At 40.5% G+C, this 14,230-nt stretch overlaps 1 protein-coding gene across 4 annotated transcripts in view; it reads right to left on the reverse strand.

The window, feature by feature from the left end:
* Nucleotides 1-13,966, reverse strand: part of PSPC1 (paraspeckle component 1) — a 59,852-nt gene extending 45,886 nt beyond the window's left edge. For 2 of the 4 annotated variants that reach the window (XR_013392526.1, XR_013392527.1), the window contains exons 1-7: nt 13,370-13,966; nt 11,083-11,384; nt 7,062-7,157; nt 5,992-6,188; nt 5,350-5,434; nt 4,166-4,265; nt 3,078-3,234 (exon numbers count right to left, since the gene is read on the reverse strand). Coding sequence is in view for 1 of the 4 variants with exons in the window: in XM_028726273.2 (XP_028582106.2) it covers nt 4,166-4,265; nt 5,350-5,434; nt 5,992-6,188; nt 7,062-7,157; nt 11,083-11,384; nt 13,370-13,750 (1,161 nt within the window). In the remaining 3 variants the exon portion in view is untranslated. The remainder of the gene's footprint in view (nt 1-3,077; nt 3,235-4,165; nt 4,266-5,349; nt 5,435-5,991; nt 6,189-7,061; nt 7,158-11,082; nt 11,385-13,369) is intronic. The other 2 variants (XR_003706315.2, XM_028726273.2) reach the window with 2 other exon arrangements.
* Nucleotides 13,967-14,230: the final 264 nt, after the last annotated feature.

The raw sequence follows: 14,230 nt of genomic DNA on the forward strand, positions 1-14,230 counted from the left end.
TCCAAGTACACTTACCATTTATCCCTTCCTTTTAATTAAAAAATGTTGAAGATTACGTAAGTAGACTTACTTTCACAGTGCAAGAAACAAAAGTTAAGTTGTTTATAAATACATACAAACAATAGTTTCAAATTTAATTCTGCAATAAAGTGGCACCGTCAAAATAAATGGGGCAAACAACACAGATAAAACATTTTTATAATCAGTCAACCCCCCCCAGTGTGATTCACCAAAAGCAAAAAGATTATTATTAAAACAGAAGCTAAGTAATACTGCCAAAAACTCTACACAAGCCAGTTTTGTTTTCCCTTCCCATTCATCTAAAAACACTTACATGCTGTTTGACAGAATAATAAGGTTCTACTGGTACTAACATAATAAAATTCAAAGATACAGGATCAATAAAATGCCTTTACCTTAACTCATCTCATTAAACAAAACATAATTTAAGGAGATGAGGCACAGGAAAAATGTATCACAACCAAAAAGTGTTACCAATTTAAAGATCAATTGACATAAACAGTGAAAAAAAGTCTCTCCAGTACTGGCCAATCTCACTAACCAAAACAACAGAAAAATGGGGAGGGCCTCTTTTGTTAATCTTAAGAGTGCAGGTATGTAGATATAGGTGAAGGAAGTCCTTCAAGTAGTTCAGGCCCAAATCATTCAGAGACTTTAAAGAGTTAAAACTAGCCTGTTAAATTGGGCATGGAACTGCACTGGCAGCCAGTCGCATGAACTCTTCTACCCACCCAGTTCCCCACCCCAACCCTCACACATGTCATCTTCCTTCCTCTTGCAGGTTCAAAACTCTATGAGAAGTAAATCTACCTAAGCTGAGGATGGGGCTCTCTTTAAGGTTCACAGCAGATTCTGAGATTAAAAGGGCTACAGCATGTATATGGCTATGCCATGTGGACTTCGCATGGCATATAACTCTGTGCTAACTAGGGTTACACAAGCGAAGCTGTTTATTGCACTGTCTTCCTTCTAACTTTTAAGAGGTAGCAATGGAGGCACCTGCCAAGTCACTTGGAGAGTTTTAGTTAAAACGTTTACAAAATTATAGAAAAGACTTTAGCATAAATGCTTAATTTAATATGCAACTTGTTCATATTTCACACATGCAGGTTTTATCCACATTCATTGGAAGAGAGTAGACGATGTGCCCTTCTAACAAAGCAAAGAAAACATATGAGTGAAATTTCCCCCCTACTAGTATAGTTACATCACCCTCTTTTTTCACAAGAAAATGTTCAGAATGCATGAGCACCACCCATATTTTCCTCTGGAAGAAGAGAGCAGAAAAAGCCCTGGACAAACAGGGCTCTCTACATAAAAGCTAAACCGCTGGACCAAGACCCACAACTACATAAAATGTTATAGAATCTTTCAGGTTCTGTAGTACTTTAAAAGGTTATTAAACTGTAGGCAAACATTAGCTAAAGAACTACACACAGCTGGAGGATACCACATTCCAACATAACATTAACTTATAGAGCAAAAATGTCATACCAGCTTTATGGAAAATAGTCATGAAGTGTTGCTGCTGAAGCACATTAGCCTCAAGATAATTATTACTGCTGCTTACAAGCAAGTGCAATTACATCTATTTTGCAACATCTTGAAAACAACTTCTTTTTCAAAGTAGATTTAGAAGCAAATTCTGGGGAAAGAAGGCAAAATGAACATCCCTCCCCCACCCCAAACTTTCAGCTACCTGCTACATTAAATGATTATCCTCTTTCGAACAGAAGATTTCGTAAAATGTTCAGATCACCACTTCAAGTAGTCACACCCACTAGTTCACAGAAGATAGGCCTCCGAATGATAAAATTTATGGGCGCATGTTGGACAGTACCAACCAAATACAGTTTCAAATTGTTAAGTTATAACTCAATAAACAGCATATTGTGAATTTACATATATATTCCACCTACTATAAATTAGTATGCCAAATTCTGTAATTAAAACTCGCCCTATCCATTAGGTTAAAGGTGGGTTTTTTAAAAAGTGCAACACATTTCACAACCTATCTTTCATATCCCCTCCCAATGGTAAATAAAATGAACAGCTAATATGTATCATTTAATCTTCATCATTAATAACATTTGCCTTACGAGGATTTCTCACAAACCAATTGATGGTTTGCATGTATGCACAGCAGTTTTCATGCATCTCACAGCACCCTGAACACAATTCAGTGGAGGCGACTAATACATTCTGCCGGAGTAATTGAGTGCTGTACAATCATGCATTAATCATATCTGCTACAGCATAAATGAGAAAAAATAAATGCATAAAAATTGTAATATAAACACTATTTTTAAAATTCCAGGAGATGATCTGAAGACTTTTCTCCAATTAAAGTTAGAAACACTTGGGTGAAGAGCATGACAAAAGTCTTTACAAATCATTCCACATGCCAGCTGACTGCTTTGCAGAAAAATCACCAGGGACAATAAAGGATCAAAGGTGCAACACAAATGAATAATCAGAGGAAAAACACACCTAAGAATAGTGCAGGCACAGCAGAATTTAAGACCCATATGAGGACATATAACAGAACTGTGGGAACACAGCAAACTCTGGTTATTTTCTTTCAGCAAACCTCTCTCAGGAATTTCACCTCCATGTAAGTTTAAATGTGAGAGGTGAGCATAGTTATAAAACATACCATATAGCACCTTCCTAACCATTCATGCAGTTGAACTTTCAATATAGATATTAAAGTAGAGGGAAGCCTTTTTCCAAAGTTTTATTTAAAAATTCCATGGAAAACATGGAAACTGTCTTAGGAACCATTTTCTCTTTTAAAATTATGCTTTTGTTGAGATTCCCTTCCAGCTCTACAATTCTATCATTCTATGACTAGCTGTAGCTCTCTAGCATCTCAGACAGGTCTCTGCTGCCAGATTTCTTTTCTAACTTAAAAGTGCCAGGGGCTGAATCTAGAAATTTCTGCTTCCTAAGTATGTGCTCTGTCACACAAGTATGCTCCCCCTCGTTTACATAATATATTTTCTATTCTTAAAAGTAGTAATTTTAGATTGGATGCCTAAATATTGCAAACTTACATGTTTCCCCAAATTTCCAAGCAATTTCCCCCCTTGTATTCAAAAATTCTGGAAATTTTGCATCTTGACTCTAGGGTAGAAGTCCAGGCATCTGACCCATCTGCTACAGTGAATGACAGGAGAGGGATGCCAATGTGGCTATAGTTGTATTTCCTTCCTATGGACAAATACAACCTGCATTAAAAAACATATCCTCTTACAGATGAACCTGAAGGGTGACTTCAACAGGGTCCAAATGACAATTCTGACCCTTCTCTGCTTTCAGGAAATGTTCTCCCCCCTCTCTTTGTACTACTTCCAATTTCATTTAATCATCTGTATTTCTTTTTTTGCCTTTGACAAAACCATTAGAAGCTGTTTGTTCCTGGAAACGCATCTTTATATAGGTTATAGAAAATGTTCCCAGATTATTATTTTGTATGTATGATAACGTATAAGTACAGAGGACACTATCTAGCAATTCTGCATTGGAATAATTATTTGAGGTAATTTACAATAATTATTTCTTCATTTTTACTCGTACCATGTAGAAGAGGAAAGCAACAATGGAACAAAAATACCCCTTTATTTGAGTTTCCGTATACTAGCTTCTCATCATATCACACTTGCTTCATGTGTACTACAAAGTCTTCCATGGCAGACAAAATCAGAGTTGAATTAATGTCATTTTTGTGTGTAGAAATTTGACACAAAGGAAATTACAAGCAGTGCAGTCCTGGGAAAGCTGAAAGACATGCTTTTTCTGAAAGTTGCTCTCAGTGCAAAGGATTGTACAGACAGTAGTTTCTGTTCTATTGGCACTAATGCTTAGAATCTAAGCCACAGACAGCATAAGTTAGAAATGAATATGAAAAGGAGGGGGGTAATCATTTACGTTATTAATCATTATTACTTTAGAGATGTGGCCACTGTTCTCTGTTATGGAGTTATGACAAATATTAGACCATTACATTGGTTCCAGGAATAACTTTTAAAGAAAGTAAGTTATAATGGAGAGAAAGTAAAGGCAGACAGGAAGATGATACTTGTATCACTAACAGGTTTAGGAAAAGCATGTGTCCATTTCAGTAAATAAGAGTTCTACTTACATTATCCATGAAATTGGACTTAAATCCTCCTTCCTGCTGTCTTCTCAATTCCTCTTGGCGCAACATCTCTTCTTCACGGCGCCTATGTTCTTCTTCATGTCTAATGGTTTTGCACAGAATGCATCTTCCTAAGACACTTATTACATCTTTTCATTCCAAAAACTATAAAATCATTCCCTTCCAATATCACAAAAACATGATTTTCAATCTTAGAAGAACTATAGCCCCCATATGAACCAACCCAGACCCTGCAATCATCATCTGAAGCTTTTCTTTGTGTGCCTCCTCCACAAAAGGTCTGGAACAGGCCTTTTCTGCAGTAGCTTTCTGTACCAGGCAGAAACATTTTTCTTCTCCCAAGCCTTTGGCTAATTAAACTATCTATGGCCCTACGTGGAAGGGTTATTGTTTTTGTTTGTTATTATGTTACATATTCTTGTGTTTTTATACTATAAACTGCCCTGTGGTCTTCGGTTGAAGGGCAGTATAGAAATTTAATTGATGATGATGTTGTCATCATCCATCTACTGTTCTCTGCTTTATTTGTTGTCTTTTGACCACTTTCTCCATCAATAAGAACATAAGAGCCTGCTGGATCAGGCCAATGGCCCTGTTCTTGCAGTGGCCAACCAGATGCCACAGTTTGTATTCTTTTTTGTTCTCTTCATTTGGACAAGACTTCCATTTTTTGAAGGATGCCTTCTTGCCTATAATAGCTTCTTTGACTCTGCTCATTAGCCATGCTGGCATCATCTTGGCCTTCATAATACCTTTCCTCATCTGCAGTATAGACTCCAATTGAGCTTCTAATACCCTGTTTTTAAAAAACTCACAAGCATTTGATCCTCGCCCCATGTTACTTTTAGATACCTCAAGAACCTATGTAAACATTCAACATAGTAAAATATAAGCAATGGTTTTATAACAAGTTCTAAGGTTCCTGAATTACTATACTATAATTCCTGTAACAAGGCACTAGGCCTGGCAGCTACTGACACAACCTCCCACATCTGTGTCACAGTCATGGGACTTTGTAGTCAGTCTCTAAGTAGTCAATTCACTATGTATGTGTTTTAAAGGCTACAGAGGACTAGAGCTAGTTTTAAAATGGTATCTCTTGAGTTATGAAATCTCATTTCACACATCTAAGGGCTATTGCCCTCTAGCGTGGATTTATAGAATACCTCAATTGTATTTGCTTTCGTTTCTGTAGCTCCTGATTTCTAAGTTCTTCCAAACGTCTCAATTCTTCCTGACGCCTCATAAGATCTGTGAAAAGTCAAAGCAGCAGCTAGCAATTATCATTTTAACAGGAACAGTTATCAATATAAAAATAGACACTAAAAAGCACAATGAAAAGTTATGTTACCTATAAACTATGTCTCAGATTACATGTGCACTTTAGACCCCAGTCACAGTATTATTATTATTTTGCTACTGTGATTTTTTTAAAAAAGGAATTACACATGCTGCATACATTAATAACAAAAGGAATAATGGTTGCTCACTCCTGACCTAGTGCATTTATAAAGGCTGGAGTAAAATATTTCAATGGAGGCAAGCTTGCATTTGTGGGTCATGGAGTATAACATAGCATCAGAGCATATACAAAGTGTCAAATAAGTTTGGTCATAGTATGTTTACCTACAGGTAGCTCTGGACATTGCACAAACTTCCTGAAAAATCCCTGCTTGTGGCTTGTAAAAATATGGAAATGTTCACAATGTATAGACACTTTAGATATATATTTCCTGCGACAACACAGACCACTTTTAGTAATTTTTCAGTTTATGCAATAAAAATTGCAGAATAGGGATGCAGAATACCTTGTCTCATCAGCATTAACTGGTGCTCATGTCGAGCTGCTTCCATCTCTGCCTCCAGCTTCTCCTTAGCTTCTCTAATGTTTCTATCAACTTGTTCCCGCTGTTGCTTTTCCATTTCATCAAGAGCCTTCCATCGCGAAGCATACTCAAATTCAAATGTTCCAGGTTGAGCAAAACGTGGTGGCTGTTCTCTTTCCCTAGGAGCACATCACATTTCACATGAACAGAATGCATTCATAAATGGCACAGCAAAATGCAGTTAACTGACAAATTTCTCCATTATTTAAGCAAGTCTTCCTTACGCATTCTAAAGAAAAGAATTCGTTTCTTTACTTCTATCTAGCTCATTTAAAGCCAAACAAGATGTGGAGGCAACACACCTGTGTGTTCAAAACACACATCTGCCTGAAACACATAGAAAGAGGAACAGTTCAGGGCAATTTTTTTAATCAAATAGGGCACATCGGTGCAATAGACAGAACCTTCTCCCAACAGCTTGCTACTTTGCAGCCCCTATTTCTCAGTCAGGGAACCTCTCATATAAGCAAATAAGGAGACACCAAGGGACAGTGCCCCTCACTACCTGCCACTGATCCCTTTGGACACAATCCTGAGAGGGAGGGAGAAACTGATTGGGCAAAGGGGAAAAGCGATCATGACACCCATCAAAGCAGGGGAGGAGTTCAAAATCTTACCAAGAGCCCTCCAAAAGCTAGAGCTATCCCCATCTCTTGCACTATTTCTAATTCAGCCAGCTTTTTTTGGTGTGGAATGTGAGGATATTTCATAAGTTTTGTGATGGCTGAGGCCAGTGAGATGCATTCTAATTTTATGCATCCTTATCCATTAGCTTTCACTTCTGTTGTGGCCAAAAAAGAGCCCTTCAACCATGACAGTTTTTCCCTAGTTCATATTATATTTCACCAATCCATTTTAAATAAAGGTATATTGTCATGGCTAGCTTTACTGGTACCAACAATCAAGTTTTTGAATTAGACCCACACCTCCCAGGAGTTAAAGCTTTACTTCCCGTTTTTTAATATTCTATAATGTGAATGTATAAAACGTACTTATGATATTGTTGTGTTTTTTGCATTAATTTCTCAGGCAGCCCATCTTCATCATCAAATTGCTCCATAGGTTCTACAATTACTGGTCGGGGGGTTCTTAAAAAGAAAACAACATTATAAATGAAACAAACTCCTGTAAAATGAAACTGCGACATAATCTAATATACCAATTATTAATATAATATGCCATAATATGCCAATGTCCCCAGTTCACTTATAAATAGCACAAATAAGCAAAATCTGCATGTTGATTTAAATGACTTAAGAAGGAATATTGCTTGCATATAAACACCAGGGTGCATACAAATTAATTGGATCAGAGTTGACAGTCATACATATTTATGACTAACGATGAAAGGACATGGACAGTTACCTTCCATCTCATAAAGAACACCAATATACCAAGTAACTACTGGCAGCTTTTGCTTCTTAGGGAGAGCATTTTATTTTGTGTGAGATGGTGCAAGATGACTATGTGACAAAAAGATTTTAAATAAAATTACACAATGTGCTGTTTACATGAAACAAGTCAATGTAATTCTAATGTAGCTTGACATGATCCCAAGCATTAAGCTATAATTAAGCTTGACATGATCCAAAGCATTTTTATATACACAATGTCTATCATTTTTCTAAAATAGGCTATATAAAGGCATTGATCCACTTTAAATCAATGTGTTATTTATGTTTATAGCAACTAATTAGTACATACTTGTTTAGGAAGTACCTAAATAATAAACAGAAAATGTTGATTTAATTTTGTTTGTTTTTTAATGACTAAAGTCACCATGAGTTAACAATCAACCCGCTCTGTCAAACAACATTTATTTTTATTTAACAAAACCTATCAGAATCTATTGGCTCATGTAGTGGTCTTGCAAACATGTGTACTGTACAAATTTTGGGAAAAGGTAATAAAATAATAGGTATACCAGTGCCTTTGACCTCCAAACTCTGTCTTTTATCAATTTTTGATGAACTGAATAGAGTTATAATGTAAATCTATTAGAAGCTGATCATTTGACCATATCATATGGCTGAAAGGAGTCCTTGGTTTTTCTTTAAATATTTGGTTCAATAAGGTAATGTTTATTTTTATTTCTGAGAAACTGGCTTATAAATGAAGGGTATCTCAGGGTGCAGCTAAATTTATGGATTTTACTTCCATTTGGCAGCCATTTGTTGCTTACATGACAGCCAAACATGGAGATGGAATATGCAATTATTCATAGCATTAACTTTGTATTCTTTCTGCATCAATATGGTTTGTTGTTACATTTAATTCACCAAGTAGAGAATATACTTTACAGTAGTACCTCAGATTAAGAACTTAATTCGTTCTGGAGGTCTGTTCTTAACCTGAAGCACCACTTTAGCTAATGGGGCCTCCTGCTGCCGCTGCGCTGCCACTGCACGATTTCTGTTCTCATCCTGAAGCAAAGTTCTTAACCCGAGGTAATATTTCTGGGTTAGCGGAGACTGTAACCTGAAGCGTATGTAACCCAAGGTACCACTGTATTTTGAAGTAATGGCTGTGAACCTGGCTGTTTTGTATTTTATTTCATATTCCTTACCGGATTGTTATTTTAACTTCATTGCATAGCCTTGAAATATTTTTTACATACCTTGAGTTTATAAAACCTCAAAGCTGGGCTCCACTGACTGCAGGCAACTGCTGAAGCCCTCACTGAGCTTACCAAAGGTATGGGCTGTTAAGGAGCTACCTGTGTTATTCCCACTGCCAGCACAATACTCCACAACAGGGTGTTTTGGGGGAAGAGCAGGCCAAGGCCAACCCACTTGTTGAAGAAGTTTGATTTCTCCAAGCCTGCAGCTGATGCAGTAGGAAAATGGCTGATGCCACTCTGAGAAACTTCAGAGCAGATTTACGATAGCTCTGTAGCTTTATTATTGGTGACACATTCTTACTTCTAAAAGTATTCTCAAAGTTTATTTAGCTCTCTGTGAATACTAACAATCTGAACACTAAAAGGGCCTAACTCAAAATTACATAGAATATGCACTGGAACCTCAACATCCACAGAAACCGGCAGCATTTTCTCCTGAGCAAAATGTATTTCAAGCCAACTGTTTTAAGGTCTGTTGCACCTAGTACTTCATTACAGTTCAATGGCTGATTAAAATAATCCCATTTGCAACAAAAATTCCAGAAAGATTTACTACAGGGGGAGAGGCTTACATAACTGGATACAAAGAAACATATCAAAGTGCCATGGTTATATATGTACCAAGCATGGAATTATAAAAACAATTATTATTTTACAACATATTATTTCAGGGTCAGTTCTTAGCCCAACAAACAGACAGAGTGATCACCTCAAAGTATTTGTGGCTAAAGCATACAAAGAACAGGAAATTATCATATTAAGTGACACGCCGCCATCATTTTGACAGCCATCGTAAACAAAGTTTAAATTACAGTAACAACCTTTGGGAATTTTAACTGAACATGCCTTCCCACGCCATTATGTGTGTTCCTGGGTTTGGGGAATCGATAAAGGTTAGGGGATTCTGCTGGTTTACTACCAGTCTTGCTGTCCAGCAATCTCATTGCCTGAGGTGACAAGAGCTGGTGTCTGAGGTAGACTTCTCATCCATGCTGAGGCAAGAGGCTCCAGGGTGGCTCAGGACTTCATAGCTGCCATGAGGATAATGGGGCTGTCCCAACATGTCATCAGCCAAACACATGTGGCAGGCCACAATCTGAACCTTGTTTTCTCAACTGGAGAGGTTATATGAAAGTTGTGAATATTGACATCCGCCACTTGTTATGGTCAGATCACTTCCTGCTGAGAACAATACCCTTTGGATACTTTTGCATCAACATCTCAATGCCACTTAAATTTATTCCTTGGTTGCTTGCAGGTTCACGAAAAATGAAAAATTGTCAGCTACGCTCCTATACAATGTTGGTCTTCTGTCTAGGTTGGCTTAAAGGATAAATGAATTTACCCTAAACTTGCCTCTGGGAGAAAGTTCATCTAAGGCTTCAGGTGCTGCCCCATCATTGTATTGTGGGTTTTTTGGTACTCTCTGCCTTCTTCTTACAGTTTTGTACTCTACATTCGGTAGAGTAAGTTTTGCTTGCTGCTCAATTTCATCGAAATTAACCCTTGACCTTCTGCATATAAAGCAGATGGGCTTCATTTATTTCAGAGTTGGGATTGACCCAACAAATTCATGCTCGCATAAACTAAGATTTTATTCCAGAGCAATGAATATGGGATTTTTGGGTACAACATTAGCTAAGCTGCAATGTGTCTAGAATCTACATTATATTTCAGGTATGCTGGAATCAGACTATCAAGGAGCAATGGGCAGAATAGTTAGAAGGGTTAATACCATCTTGCTAAGATGGGAGTAATAACTAAATGTCTTGGATTAGGAGCGGGCTTTCTCCTATGTCTCTGCATAGTAACATTTTATCCAAGTGATAACTACCATATTTAATATTAATAAATAATAATTTTATTGTTTATATCCTGCCCATCTGGCTGTGTTTCCCCAGCCACTCTGGGCAGTTTACGGCATATGTGAAAACATAATAAAACATCAAACATTAAAAACCAACATCTTACACAATATCTTTCAAATATGCAGAGTAAGGACTACAAGTAGAAAAGCCAGCATGATACAGCAGAGAAGTGCTGAATTTAGACTCATCATCATCTCTCAGACTAGACTGCTATGGTGCAAGACCCTTTAATGAAGGGCTGCAAAGTAGCATGAGGATTAAAATCATTCTCTTATACTTCCCCCTGCCTTGGATGCCTCTGAAATCTCTAATATATACTTGCTATAAAGTAGAGTCATAATCTTTCACGGAAGCAACTGTCACTATCAGCTTTTTTAGGCTGAAAAAGAAGAAATCTAAACTAGGTTCTGAGACCCGTTCAAATTTCCAAGAGTTTTGAGCAACTTCTATTGCTACTTTATTGGATAGTCCAATTACACAGTTTTCTTTATACATATACCACAATAAATTCAATCAGGAACTTACGTCGTCAGCAGGAATGCTCCATCATTGCATCTTTCTAGAGCTTTACGTGCTGGGGGTTTTGCAGCAAACTCTACAAAACCTTTCCCAGTTGCTCTGCCACGATCATCTACTACAACAACAGCTCTTTCCACAGGGCCAAATTGAGAGAAAGCTTGTTCCAGGAGCTCATTGGAAACAACAGGTGAAAGATTCTTTACTGTTAAAGCAGCTCCATGAGTAGCAAAACGAATTCGAAGTGGTCTGCTCTTCAAAATAGTTCCATCGAGTTCTGCCTTTGCAATTTCAGCTAGTGTCCTGGATTCCTTTTCAGGAAAAAACATATACACATAATGCACAGTTGAATATAACACACCAATAATTCATTTCAACATTTTATGGGGGAATTCAACTTTGCGCTTTTCAAATTTTTCCAGCTGTGCAAGCATTCCAGCTTGCCAGATGGAACAATACCCGTCCCCCAGCGCTGTTCTGGGGGTTCTTCCAACACACAACCCCAAGTCAATTTCAGAATGCATGTAAAGGGCCCTAGACCACACAAAGTCAAACCATCCACACATCCACACCTGAGCCAGCTTTTCTTCCTCCATAGAAACCCCTGACTATTATTTACGAGTGCCCCCCACCTTTTTAATCTATGAATGCCATGTAATTTTTACGCTGCTCACAGAACCTCAATTATTGGGCAGCAAAGAAGTCCCATAAATATTCCAAAATAATCTGTTTGGTGTTGGGGAAGGAGCTGAGGGAACCAATTTGGCACCTGGGGGCACTACAGTACCCTCAAACATCCCTAGGTGTTTGATGAGGTCTCCAGTCCCACTTATCATTAAGAAGCCACCGTGTCCCTCATAGAAATTCTGCTGGTGCAAGAAACAGGGGGACGGGTAAAAATAGCCCTTTATCATGAGGCAGCAAAAGAAGCCTAAATAGTTTTCAAAAAAGATGTGATTTGGTTCCAATATCCCGTCAATGTCTGCTTGTCAGAGCAAGTGGGGATAATACATGTTAATTATGATTAGAACTAAGTTTGAAGAGGAATGCCTGACCAATGTTGCTGCATTTCAGGCACAAAGAAAAGTTAGTCCCACTTTCTATCAACCCATGATGTTGGATTTGTGGAGCAGATGATATATGATGGGGGAAAACGGGGGTGGCGGCTCACAATCACACGAAGACATGTGAGACCACCCATTAAATACTTGAATGGGGTAACCATTTTGACACAAACTTGAGGAAAATAGTCATGGAACTTGGGAATATGGAACAGCTTTCTCTCTTTTTCAGGATTGGTGCGGACGTTTTAACTCTTGACCATGGGATAGCTCAACTGGCTACAGCATGGTGTTCTTATTGCAGCCGGTTTGATCCCGGTATGGGACATCTGCATACAGTCATACCTCATGATTGCTTCTGGTTATGTTTTCTCGGGTTGGCGCATCGCGGCAAACCCGGACGTACCAGAACAGGTTACCTCTGGGTTTCACCGCTCGTGCATGCGCAGAAACGCTAAATCACGTCACATGCTTGCGCAGATGCGCTGCTTCTTTTGCGAACGCCGCGGGTTGCGGACGTGCATCCGCCACAGATTACGTCCACAACCTGAGGTTCCACTGTATTCCTGCATTTGGGGGGGGGGGTTGGACTAGATGATCCTCGGGGTCCTTTCCAACTCTACAATTCTAAGAATCATCAATGTTATTTCTGCTGGGGGGACTTTCATCTGAACAGCTTCATACAGGATCCACATCAGTTGCTCCTGGGCCGTCTGAAGGACAGAAAATCGGCTCTGTGGCTGCAAATGAACAAAGCCATTCATTCATCATCAAAACTGGGGTGTGAACGTGGGTTACGGAGGACAACGGCAAACGGAAGGAAAAGTCGTAGCCCTACGTAAAGGGACCATACAGCAGGCACGTGAAAGGATGGGAGGAGGCCACCCGCGTGCACAGCGGCTTCGCGGGGCGGGGGCTTGTGTGAATGTGTGTGTGTACGCGCGTCTATCGGGAGAAGGAGTGTCGCTCTCTCGTGCGCGCGCGCTCGGTTTCTGCTGCAGAGCCGTTCGCGAGTGAGGGGGCGAGCAGGGATATGGACACGTTAAGGCCTCGTTCACACGTGAGCGGGGTGCGGGGAGAGAAGTAGAGCGAGGACGGGCAAGGGAACATTTCCCTCTCATTCTCCATTCATTCTTTCTCTCTCTCTCTCTCTCTCTCTCTCACACACACACACACACACACACACACTCACACACACCCCATTTCCAAGGGAAACCCCGGGCACTCTTCCTCACCAGCCGGATGAAGCCGAAGCCGCGGTCCCGGTTAATGAAGACCTCGCTGGGCTCCCCGTAGCGCTCGAAGAGGCGCTTGAAGTCCTCCTCGGTGATGTCGGTGGGCAGGTTCCCCACGAAGAGGCGGCACCGCTGCGTGTAGCTCTTCTCGCCGGGCTTCAGGAAGCTCTTGATGTCGACGGTGAAGCCGGCGCCGCCGCCCTGCTCCTCCTCCTCCTTCACCATCACCATGGCCGCCGCCGCTGCCGCTTCGTTGTCCGGCGGAGGCTCCAGACCGCGCAGCCCTTTCATGCTGCCGCCGCCCACCATGCTGATCGGCGGGGCGGCCGCCGGGGAGCTGTTCTCAATTCTCACTTGCTTCAGGTTCCTGTTCGCCGACATCGCGCCGAGGGAGGCGACGCTGCTGCGGAGAGGAGACGAGGGGAGGCGGGCGACGGAGAGCAGCTCTCGGGCGCCGAAGCCGTTTCTTTCGGCCACCGGCGACGGAGGGACGAGCCGCGCGCGCGCGCAAACACACGCGCACACAAAAAAAAGGAAAAAGAAACCCAACCCAAAATGGCGGCGGGAGCCCTAACTCGCTGACGCCTCGTAACGCCGCCCCGCCCCCTCCATTTCGCCTCCCGCTTTGTTAGTGCGCACGCGCGCGAGGTTTGAACTGCCGCTGGGCAGCGCGCTCGGCTTGGAAGCTCAGTGCGCCTGCGTGTAATCCTCGCGCCTGGACCATTGGCAGTGCGCGGAGACAAAAAGGAAACGTCCCCCGTGTTCGCTGACTCTCACAGTCCTGGAAAGGGATAGCGGGGGAAACCTTTCTTTCTAAAGGAAGCACTTCGTTAATAATCACCCCTGCTCCAACCTACTTAA

Source organism: Podarcis muralis, chromosome 4, assembly GCF_964188315.1.
Source record: "Podarcis muralis chromosome 4, rPodMur119.hap1.1, whole genome shotgun sequence".
Classification (NCBI taxonomy): domain Eukaryota; kingdom Metazoa; phylum Chordata; class Lepidosauria; order Squamata; family Lacertidae; genus Podarcis; species Podarcis muralis.